This window comes from Gymnoscopelus microlampas (genome assembly GCF_963454915.1).
Source record: "Gymnoscopelus microlampas genome assembly, chromosome: 20".
Lineage (NCBI taxonomy): Eukaryota > Metazoa > Chordata > Actinopteri > Myctophiformes > Myctophidae > Gymnoscopelus > Gymnoscopelus microlampas.
Window position 1 is genome coordinate 10,094,615 of NC_139957.1, and position 12,580 is coordinate 10,107,194.

The window sequence follows — 12,580 nt, forward strand, 5'->3', positions numbered from 1 at the left end:
TGGCACCCTGTGTGCCCACCATGTGGCTGGGTGCTGTGGCCTTCTGGAAGGGGCCGAGGGCACAAGGGCCCTTTTTTTTTTTTTTTTTACTTCACAACGCAGCTGTCTCTTTGGCCGGCCAAATCGGGCGAGGGAGGGAAGAAGCCATTTCAGGCCATCCAAAACAACAGCAGTCGTAAATCTCCACTGATTATGGAGGGGGGGAGGCAGTACCGTACCGTACTGAATAAATACAAACCCGCCGAGACGAGCTTCTCTTAAAAAAGACAGATCTGAGCACACACATACACACACACACACACACACAAACGCACGTGGAAACAGATATGTGGGCGTGTCAGAATAACATGTAGGTTTCACGCGTGACGTCACATGCAAACACCTTACACACAAAGGCTTTAAGGGAGAAAATGCATAGACACTCACACATAAATGACGACCTATAAACCCTCACCCGTGTAGACAGGCTTAACAGAGGCTTTAGCCACACACATTAAACCTACAGCCTCCCTTACTGCTGGGTGGCCTTAAGCACAGAACCACCTGGCTCCTTTTTTCTTCTCCTCTTGTAACCAATTTAAGAAAGACAACGCTTAAAATACAAAAGAAATACTAAATTATCTAGGCAGTTCCCACAATGCCATATTCCCTTGCCACACCTGCTTGCCACTAACATTACCGTCCTTTTTTAGCTCATCCAGCTGTGCACTAATGAGTTAGCAACAGCATGCAAATGTTATACTGTGACACCAGGTGCACAGTGGTCTGCATTGATTGGGTCATTATAGTAACTCTTACGGTGGTAAATTAAAGACTCTTCTTGATAAAGGGACGCATATATCAGCGTGGGATTAATCGGGCAGAAATGTTGTACGAGAAAATGCTATCTCAGCTTCCTCATAATGTTTAGAGGCTCACAAAAAAAACATTCTCAGCGATGGAGGTTTTGGATACTCAGACATACTGTATAAGTACGCACGCACGTATAAGCACGCACACACGCACGTACTGTATAAGCATGCACGCACGCACGCACGCACGCACGCACGCACGCACAGACAGAGGGCCCAGACGCGACCCAGACACTTTAGACCCTCCTGGGTTTTTGTCACTCTGCACTTAAAAGTCTGTCACTTCATTGCTTCCCGAGAGAAAACTCAACACCCCCGCCTCGGTCCAGACCACTACATCATACAGTTGGCAGAGGCCTACGGACAGCTCCAAAGAAGCCGCTGACGGGGGTAGGTAGAATACATCAGCAGGCTGTTTGGTTGCGGCTGATGAGTGAGGTCGTGCAGCTGCTGCTGATGGCTCCACGGAGGGCGGGGGGGGGGGGGGGGGGGGCAGTGGGAGCGTGTGTCTTGATGCGGTCAAGGGGTCTCAGTTCAATTTGATGATTAAAAAGTTATTTTCTTTTGTAATTGTGGTGAGACGAGAAGAGACAGCCTTCATGGATGATTATTCATTCTCGTACATTACAAACTGTTAAGTGTAACGTTACCCCCATTAAGCCAAATGGTAGGAATGAATCAAAGAAACAGATGCTGGTGAGACAGTGGTTCTCAACGTTTGGTTCCGGAAACTCCAGAGGTCCTTGAGGGGGTTCCAGGGGGTCCCCAGCTAAATTATTGATTGTTAAGACCAAAACGCACCTTTATGGGTCCGTAACTCAGAGTGTAGGAATGGAACCAAATGGACACTTACGGGTCAATTAGTTGTTTTTTGGGGGGGTATTTTACCGTGTAGATTGGGGTCCCAGAGATACAAAACATACGTAAATCCATGGCCCAAATACACATCAAACTGGGGGTCCTTGGAATTAATTAGGTTGAGAATAACTACTGTAACAGACATCAGCTGTGCATTGAACTCTTACCCCGGGGCTGTAGCCAGGATTGTAGAAACATATTGAAGTCTCAGCCTACTCCCACACCCAACCCCAAGACTATAGTATACTGTAAAAATATGCATTCTCATGCACTTTGAGAGCAACAGTAATCATCCAGCCATGTATGTATGTGTGTGTGTGTGTGTGTGTGCGTGCGTGCGTGCGTGCGTGCGTGCGTGTGTGTGTGTGCGCGTGTGTGCGTATGCGTATGCGTGTGTGTGTGTGTAGGGGGGGGGGGAATAAACAACACAGTGGTTGCTTAATATCCAAACTGTCAACACAGATAGTTAACAATTTGGCTCATGTGTTCAAAACAATATAGTAAAAAAAACATCTGACACGGTTGATACATGAAATGAAAAATGACTTGGGGATTCATAAAACATGTAGTCAAAACAGCAGGAACAGAACCTCGGATGGCTAAAATCCGCAGAGAAAATACTAAGGACATGACCTCTGTGTCGTCAATGGTAGCCACACAGTAAAATCCTCAGTGTTGATTCATCCATTAAGTTGCTGTCGGGCAGAAACCTCTCATCTCCATATTCTAACTTTTTTCAACAAACATTTTTTTTCCGTAAATTGGCGGCCTACCCTACTTGATCATACGGCGTCACACAAAAGTAGCAAAAGTAGCAGATCGACAAGCTCGAAACGCGGCGCGAAACGCGGCGCGAAGCGACGCGTTTCGAGCTTGTGGATCTGCTACTTTTGCTACTTTTCAATTTGAATTCTGAAAACAGAATTGGACATGAGGTTTCCACCCGAGAGAGATGATTTGTGCACAAAATTGAACAAAATGGAGCCGTTATATGAACCCTCACGGTGTATGGCCATCATGTCCTTACCTCATTGGCTGAGTCCGAAGCGCCGTCTTCAGGTCTTCCACCACCTTGTTCCGCATATCCATTTCCTCCTCATCAAACGCGAACAGAGTCTGCATCTGTAGAGACACCACACGCTGATGCAGTTTATGATGATAATAACATTCGATTTGACTTTTTTTTTGTCCTCTGCATTCAACCCATCCTAAAAGGGCCAGAGAGCAGCCGTCATGCAGGACTCGGAGACCAACTCCAGTTGTAATGCCATAGTACCTTTAGTTAGTCAGGGGCACCGGTAGGAATATGTACCTACTGTAGCATATTGTTGCTGTCAGGCAGAAACCTCTTACTTAACTTTTTGTGTTTTTTTTTACCAGGTTGCAACCTGGTCTACATCTACACTCGCTAGTCGTGACTTTTGCGCCACTTTTTCCTCATTGGCTGGGCCTTTAGCCAATGAGGGCTCAATGTCCTCTCAGAATATGGGATCTAAAGACGACCCACAATGCTGTGTTCGGCCACTGTATGTAACTCTATGGTAAGTGGCGCTGTTGCTCAATGTCCTCTCAGAATATGGGATCTAAAAACGTTGCCATGTTTAGTGAGAGAAATAAGCAACCTGGTATAATATGACTGTGTCATATGCTTGTTTATCAACGTCCTACTTGATCATACTACAGCGTTACAGCAATTGGAGACTCCTGCTCCCCAGGCCAGGCTCTCTAACCATTCGGCTATGCCACCATCCAATTACAACTGGTTCTGCATTAAACTGGTGGGTTCGCGGCCGGTTCCGTGAAAGAACCAATGGTCCAAGTATCTAGAACGGAACCAGTTCTAGAAAAACAGGGGCCTCAGAGTTGCAAATGGATATATGAACACTGAGGGTTTTACTGTGTAGGTCAACTACTGTATGCTGCTCTCCTAGTGGTAAGATTGCTGTGTTGAAATCTTTCCCCCACAACACAGATCAGAGTCCTATTAGTGTGTTTACGTCACAGGCACCACAAATCACGCTTCTCTTCTCCTTTCCATGCTATTTTCCGATTAAAGAGCTGTTTGACGCTACACAACATGCCAAAAAAGACCCGTGGGCAATTAGGTCCAATCAAGCCCACAACAAATGAGGCAGATCATTAAAAAACGTAAGTCCAGTGTGCGAGCGTTAATACAGTTGTGCGACGCTTAAAAGGCTCCCCTCAACAACATCAAAGGACTGCTCTGCTCCCATTAGTCGGGGCGCAGGGCTTCTGTTTAGCCTCTGCAGGCATTTTCCATGGCAGCAAGCTGCCAAAATGCCAAAGATTCAACCACTGTGTTTTTAGCAGCACAGTAAAATGTTAGTTACCGGGTCTGCCTGTCAATTTGCCTGAAAGAACTAAAATAATTGTTTTCCAATGACCTTGTTTCCCAACGCCTAGCACCCCTTACACTAGGGTCAAAGTTGCTTGTTGAAGTCATTCAAATAATTCAAAGTAAGTAAGAGTTTAGTGGGGTGTTTTAGATAAACTAAAAAACCTGCATATTTTTCGGAATAAGTTGTAACAACCCCACGTTTCACTGCCAAGTCCCAACCATCATCTTTTGTGTGTGTGTGTGTGTGTGTGTGTGTGTGTGTGTGTGTGTGTGTGTGTGTGTGTGTGTGTGTGTGTGTGTGTGTGTGTGTGTGTGTGTGTGTGTGTGTGTGTGTGTGTGTGTGTGTGTGTGAGAGAGAGAGAGAGAGAGAGAGAGAGAGAGAGAGAAAGAGAGAAAGAGTGAGAGTGTTTAAGCTAGCAACAGTGCAGTCAAAACATCCATCGTGTCGATTTAGCCTCATGTCCAGATGGTTCCAGGTCCACTTGCCAAGAAGTAAACGCTCTGGCTCCTATTTTTCTAAATGAATATGTTCATACTCGATGGGAAGCTGGACACAGCAAGTGCTGGGGATCATAGATGGTTCGCTCACGCTGTGAGCCAGTTCACCATATCAACAAGTCTAGCCAAGTCGCTCTTCACTACATCTGTTTTTTGTATGCTTGTGCTAACCTGTGGCCAAGATGCACATGAGGATACTGTTATCCAGTTGATAAACCGGCAACATGTACTTCAGTGACCTCCAACTAGAGAATGCCTGTCTTCAAGCTAACCGTTGATGTGATGTTAAATAAGGGGACAATAACTCAACCAACACTATCAAATTCGTACATGGACCAGGCCTGCTGGTGAAGAGCAAAAACAGAACTCTGCACCTTTTAATGAATGACAAAGGATGTTGAACAGCACAGTTTTAAAGAAAGATCTTACACAAAGTGAATCAGCAAAGCTAAACCCAAAACCTGACAAAAATGTTAACTCTGCTCTAGATGCATCTCAAGACCAGTGTTGCCATATTGTGTGAGAAATAAGCAACCAGGTCTATGAAAACAAGCCTAAAATAAGCAACTATAGGCTATAGTACTTTAAAACTATACAGGCTAAATGTCGGCTATTTGAAAGTAGCCAACCTACTGTACATGCTGAAATTAAATGTGAAATATTTGGAAGATTTTTTGAAACATTCTAACAGCACAAATCTGGTACGGGGCTCCCTGGCACAAAACATTTTCAAATGAGGTTTAGGGAGTATACATATAAATTTGGGAGTCCATGACATGAAAATATTTGACAACCACTGGTTTAAATAATAAATCATTTTTTAAAGCAAGCCCAAATAAGCAAGTACACTTTAGAAACAAGCCCAAAAAAATGCAACCCGCAACTACCAATATTTACAAGCAACTTTAAGAAAAAGCAGAAGAAGTCTGCTTATAATAAATGGACATGGCAACACTGCTCAAGACATATGCTAGTCTTTCACATTCTGTTATAGGCCAGCAAGAGCTCGAGGTACAAGCATGCTAGCTTGGTCTCGGCAGGGCTACAGAAACCTGTCAGAATCAGGAGGCTAACGTTTGAACCATCACACGGTGTGGCCAACAATATCTCCAGTGTTCTGACAGGGGTTTTTATGAATGAGCATCAAGGAACTGCTTGTAATCTCTCCAGGCGGCAAGGCGAGGATGATCTCATCCAATAACCGAGCTACCGTGGAGGGGCTCTCCTCTCCTCTCCCTGGAGCTCGCTCACTGTGCGGTCCTGGGAGCCAAGATGTGAGGTCACTGTGGAGCAACAGGGCCTTCCAAAACTTTCACTGTCAAGATACTGTCTAGACCCACTGTTTCCCAAACAGTGGGTCGGGACCCATGTTCGGGTCGCAGACCATTTTTTTCTGTTTTGTTTCCTACATAAAGAAATAAATAATAATAATTTCAAAAGACTTTTAAAGGTTATTTTTTCTTTTCTCAAAAGTATTTTATGAAGAAAATAAAGAAAATCAAATCATTTCGTTTAAGAAGTAGTGAAAATAGCAGATGTACAAGCTCACAACGCGGCGCAAATCGACGCGTTGTGAGCTTGTAGATCTGCTATTTTCACTAGTTTGGGTCCCGGGTCAAACATCTAATTTCTCTTTTGGGTCGTGAGCTAAAACGTTTGGGAACCACTGGTCTAGACTGCAGCACTGAGTAGAGAAAATACTGTTGGAGCCTGGTTGTTCGAGTGAAAGTCAGGAACGAGAGGAACATGTCAAATTTAAGGTGAATAGATGGAGGCTTGGCTGACAACAGATGCTGAATAGAGACACTTGGCTGACATGTGACAACGTGAACATTGAGCAAGAGCATCCATGAAAATTCCTGTGTGAGGAAATAAATGGGTGGTTTAGAAAAATGAGGCCTGACACATACTTTGATGATTGTGTGTGTGTGACAGCCGATGGCAGAAGAAAACGTTCAAATTCTTGACAACTCACAAATCTGTGCCGTCTGTCAACTGTACTTTAAATGTGTGTGTGCGCGTGCAAGAGAGAGAGAGACCTGTCTGAGCATTTCAGAGAGCTACAGTATAATTGCTTCTCCATATTGCTACACTACGCTCAGGTACTGAATGCTCTGGTGCAAAAATGGCTAATTTTCCAGCAAAGTCAAGCCAATAAACAAAAACAGCTGTAAAAATAGCAGAGATGTAAACATAGTTTGTTGCTACAGGCATGTTTGCCAGAAAAACAAACAACATGGCAATAAACAGATATCAAATGCCATTACCGCCTGGCCCTCTGTCCGTGGTGATACGCGTGAATTACAGTTCAACAGTTTGTGTACTCCATGACCTGGAAAGACTTGTAAATATCCAAATTCCTGGGCTGTTTTGGCCAGGTGTCTGACGCAGAAAAAAATCCCGGAAAAAAACTGTGGAATGTGGAAAGTTTGTTACTGACGTTGCTGGAATTACAAGACTATGTCCCAAAGACCACTTATTGACCCATGTCTCCAAGACTTCATGCTTGTGTGTCATTCTTTAAGAGTAGGTCCTAAATTTCAACTTTTATGATGCTCAAACATCTGCGGAGCCAAATTGTCGACGTAATGAGGTCTCTGGGTAAAGAGGTCACTGGCACAAACCTGTCAGCGTCTTAGGTCAAGGCTGAAGTATCTGAGTCGTACCCGCCCTGGCTCTCTACACTCGCTTCATTGAAAACTAGCTTGTTCCACACACTGGAACAGGTATACTACTCCAGTGGTTCTCAAAGTGGGGTTCGGGGACCCTCAGGGATCCTTGAGGGAGTTCCAGGGGGTCCCCAGCTAAATGATAGATAGTTAGGAACCAAATAGACCCTTATGGGTCTGTAACTCAGAGGGTACAAATGGAACCAAATGGACCCTAACAGGGGGTCCTTGAAATTAAAATAGTTGAGAATCACTGCTAGAGCCATAAAAATCTTCTCTTATGGGGGTCCCTGGCATATCTTTTCAAATGGGGGTCCGCAGGCTATTAAGTGTCCATTTGGGGGTCCTTGACATGAAAAGGTTTGAGAACCACTGCACTACTCAATGTAGAGCTGTGAGGGTCGTCCCCTCTTATATCCACATTAGAATTTAAGCTGAAATCTGTAACTCCCTCTACCAGGGATTCAAACTATACATCATCCGCATGAGATACCACATTTCTACCGCTCATCAAAGAGGCAATCCCCGCTTGGCCTGGGAAGATTATTTCCCTTATTGGCTTCAGGTAGTACTACTTGCCAACCAGTAGGTGTCCTACCTGACACCAGGGTCTAGATTTAGTTCCCAGTGGAAGAGTGGGAAGGCCACCTCCACCAACATCTGCACCACACAGATAAATAATCTGTACATTGAAACTATACAAAATATAGGATGCCTGGTCAACAAATGAAACTGGCATCTGTCTACGTTACACAACATCTAAATTTTAACATTTTAACCTTTACATAAACCTGCAAGGTTTTCAGGCAAGGGCAAGTGCTATGGCAAGTGCCACAGGCTAAGGTGGAGTCTGAAGAGGTGAGTCTTCAGATTACGGCGGAAGATTGGGAGTGAGTCTGCAGTTCTAACTGCAATGGAGAGTTTGTTCCCCATTTGCTTAGAATGGCATTTGCTATGATACCCTTCTTACTTGGCACTGATAATCTCAAAATAACAAAACTGTCATCTTGGCTCCTTTCAGTTTTCAAAACTGTCATTCGTGCTGAGCGAGCCGCCAAGTGACTAAATGACCCGCTTGTCATCGCTGTGCGTGAACGCCGGGGTTCGCACACAAAGGAATATAGCCCTGTGAACGTTAGCATGCAGAGTCAGCAGGGAAATGACACAGCAAGTCGCGGGAGCTTGAGAGAGAATGCACGAGAGAACATTGACCTCTTGGGAATAGTTATAAGAGGCCTAAATTTAGCAGACGATACTGTAACAGTGAGATTGAGTTTGCAGGAGGAGGGGGGGTGGATTAAAAGAATGTTCACATCTATTAGACAATTCGGAAGGAGAAAGGGAGAGATGGAGTGATAAGACACACTTAAGCCAAGTTTATATTTTGTTGTATGGCCACTTCAGGCACCCAAATACATACATTATATGCAGACATTCCAAACTGCACAAAATAATGTAAGGGTCATTCTCAGAGTAAAATGAACACTCAGGATTTGACTGTGTGGGATGTGTTTTGTGTTGACTTACAGCAGCCATGGAGTTGATGCGGTCGATGTAGTAGTCAGGCCAGCTGGTAGCCAGCTTGTTAGGGTCCTCTTGCTCCTGTGTGTGGACACAAAAACAAAGGACATGAAGAGACGGTCATGGTTTTGTCCTCATTCAAGTTGGGGATTGTATACGGTAGGAGCGCCTCAGCAGCTAATAACCACCACTCCCACCCCTCCCCCCAACACTGCTGAAGTGCCCTTGAGCAAGGCACTGAATCGCCAAGCTGCTCAGTGGTCAACAGTATAAGCGTGTACTGGTCAGCTCCCAGGTTTTAATGTGTGATGGGCACCAGTGCTCAGCTACAACCCTGGGTAAATAATGAATACAATTTAAAAAAAAAAAAAAATCATTATCATCATAATAATAATGGGTGGGTTAGATTTAGGCGTGTCAAACCCTTAACTGTTGCTTTCTAGCCTGCCATGTTTTAATCTGCTGTAGTTTTTTAACCTGAATTGGAAAACAAACTACAAAATCAGCCTAGGGGTTTCACACCCCTTTTAACTATGACATCAAGTACAGGCACAATAAAGTTCACTGTGTTGGATTCTAAGGCAAGTTTCAAAGTCTCTACGAGATGATTTTCACACCATACTGAAATGAATGGTGGCATCGATTCCTTGACAATCAAACATTATGCTTTTAGAAAAATGGGTGGCAGTAATGTCAAGTATATCATGCGTCATAGCCAATGGGCTAAACATGCCAGAGACCACCGGTATGGTCCTGCGTAAATTATGCCAGACCACCGGTATGGTCCCGTAAGTTATGCCAGACCACCGGTATGGTCCTTAAGTTATAGTAAGTAATAGTAAACTGTGCATTCATAACACCCCTATCCCCATTCCTTCATGCAAATAGTTTAAAAGTGGCTCCATACTTTCTCCACGTCAACAACCACATTAACAGTCTAAAAAGGATCAGGCAGTTCAGTCCATAATAACTGGGTCATAACATCTCATAGTGTCTGACTGATCGCTTGGGTTTAGCATTTATGACAATGACATGCAGAGAGAGAGAGAGAGAGAGAGAGAGAGAGAAGGCCTAACCCCCTTGGGGGACGTGTGTGTTTGACAATAGCTTTCAATAGCACTGTCTGAAATCAATTTGTACTGGCCAATCGGAGGGAACACAACGCCACGAGCAACGGAGGCACGGGGGAATATGAAGACAATTTTGCTTGTGCACATCTGGTACGGTTTATCTCAGGCTGGGGGCACTGTGGTGGAACATTGCTGTTATCGGTTTAACTGTTTGTACATCACCGAGTGGTGGAAAACTCACCAAGATGAAAATAAATATTGTCGCTGTCGGGCATAAACCTCCTATCTCCATATTCTAACTTTTTGATCATACTACAGCGTCGCACAAAAGCATCAAAAGTAGCAGATCCGCAACTCGAAACGCGTCGCTTCGCGCCGGTTCGAGCTTGTCGATCTGCTACTTTTGCTGTTTTTGAGTTTGAATCCTGAAATGTAACGATATATGTGACAATATGTATTTGAAATCATTGTCACTCGAGGATGTCTTTTCTGTACAAATACTGTCCGATCAAAATCTTTTGAAAATGCTTTTAAATGCATCTCAAATCTCGTCACATACAACCAAACTGTAACCACATAATCAAAGCAGAGAGAACAGTAAACAGTAAACCGAGGCCGTGCTCATTTCTGCAGCAAACATGGTAGAAATACCACCAACCTGCCAAACTTTCAGTGTTCCATGGGTGTGGTATTTTTCCAGTAATGAAGCAACATCATTAACCACATGAACCCTAGCGTGCCTATTCTGGGGGTAGACGTTCTGTGAGAAGTAGAAGATCTACAAGCTCACAATGCAGCGCAAAGCAGTACGTTGTGAGCTTGTAGATTTGTATTTTTTCAGCAAACAGATTTGGTGTTGAAGGGAAAAAAAGGAGGCAGACCTAGAGCCCTGGGGGACCCCAGTCAACTAAGTACCTGCATATCGTCTCTGTCGGGTGGAAACCTCATGTCCAAAGCTTTGTGCCGCGTTTCGAGCTTGTAGATCTGCTACTTTTGATACTTTTGTGTGACTGTAGTATGATCAAGTGTTCTACAAGCTCTGTCTCTGAGCTTGTAGATCAGTTAACTTCGGCAAGCAACAGGGTTATATATCAGGTTGAACTGTTATTAATCAGAGCATGGTACTGTATCCAATACTGTGGTGATGTGGCAACATTATACACAAGCACCACATGCAAGGTTGAATGTATGGGTATTTTTTACACATCTGGAAAATGTATAATAAATACTGAAATAAACGGATCTGTTTTGGTCTGTTTTATAGAGACCATGGAACAACCAATCAATCAATCAATCAATCAATCAATGGTAGAACATTTGCATCTCATGGCCCTCTGCTGACAGAGACAGTCAATTATATGATGCAAAGGAGTTGACTTGTTGATGGCCCAAAACAATGCAGTCGTTCCAATACAAGCTATAATTTGGGTGTTATGACTATTTAATTACTTATTCCATTCAACGTACGTCATACAAAGGGCTTATTAATTCCCTCTATGTTGACTCCCTGTTATGGTGTGACTTTCTTTGAGCATTTATACTTTACTTTGAAGGTATGTTAGATAAGTGCCTTAACGGCACACATACTTTAGGCCTACAGTAACTGGTTTCCCCCAAAACAACAACTCTCTAGGATTAACCTGGACCATTTTGTTCATAGACATACAATCATCTCTAATGACCTACAGTGCAGTGTGTTGGACAAATAACAGACACCAAAATTCTCATTGTTTTCCTTGTGAATGACGCATGAAGAATACACTGGAAGCTGGAAGAAACCACCATGTTTTGGGTTGAGTTCCGATGAATTTTATTCAGCGTGTGAATTGACTAGTACTGTGTCTGTCCCACAGCGCACACTGCTAACCTTTAAGCTCCAGGTACGAGGCCGAAGTAAACAAAAAAAAAGCAATGGAACGCATAGTACGCAGCATGTGCTGCCTGGTTGGCTGCCAGTACTAGCATTTCACTGACACGCTCTTTTGCTGACACGTTGCCAGATAGATCCTGACGGGGAGATTAACAACTTAAACTGCTTCTCCTAGTCCTTCAGCCACATTATAACCACTGATACGCCCATAAACAACACGTTGCGTCCGACGCAACATTTACCCTGGCAGCTTTCACCAGCCAGAGAAAAGTGCTGTAATTTTCATCTTGTTTGGGACAAAATGAGAGGTCCATTACTAGATACTGCAGGAGTTTGTTTTGGGGGTCCATGCAATATTGGCCAAGTTGGACAGCGCTTGGATATTTATTTTTTTTAAAGATATTTTTGGGGCTTTTTTTCTGCCTTTATTGATAGAAATAGTAGACTGACAGGAAATGGGGAGAGAGAGATGATGAGTGACACGCAGCAAAGGTCCTCGGGATCGGGAGTTGAACCCGCGACACGCTGTCAGGCGGCATTAGCAGCCTAGGTGCCGAGACGGCTACGCCAGCCGTCCGGGCCTAACAGCACTTGGATATTTAACCTTAAAATACAGTAGCCTTGCACACCAGGATGTTAAATTACTGCTAGGAGTCGTGTATTGTTGATAACTGGTATCACAGTCTAGCGATGACAGACAGACAGACTAGAGAAGATTAGACATTAGATTTTGGACAGGTAATTACAGTGTGTTTATATGTGTGTGTGAAAAAGTGTTTATTCATAGTTCTTATTGTGTGTATGCAATTCCTATATTGTCTCTGTCGGGTGGAAACCCGACAGAGACAATATAGGAATGTCCGAAACTGCTACTTTTCAGGATT

General features: G+C 43.9%; 1 protein-coding gene across 1 annotated transcript in view; it reads right to left on the reverse strand.

The window, feature by feature from the left end:
• The window catches only part of daam2 (dishevelled associated activator of morphogenesis 2), a 141,227-nt gene that overhangs the window by 47,182 nt on the left and 81,465 nt on the right, over window positions 1-12,580 (reverse strand). The window contains exons 4-5 of the mRNA XM_084045757.1: window positions 8,763-8,837; window positions 2,737-2,831 (exon numbers count right to left, since the gene is read on the reverse strand). Coding sequence (XP_083901883.1) covers window positions 2,737-2,831; window positions 8,763-8,837 — 170 coding nt within the window. The remainder of the gene's footprint in view (window positions 1-2,736; window positions 2,832-8,762; window positions 8,838-12,580) is intronic.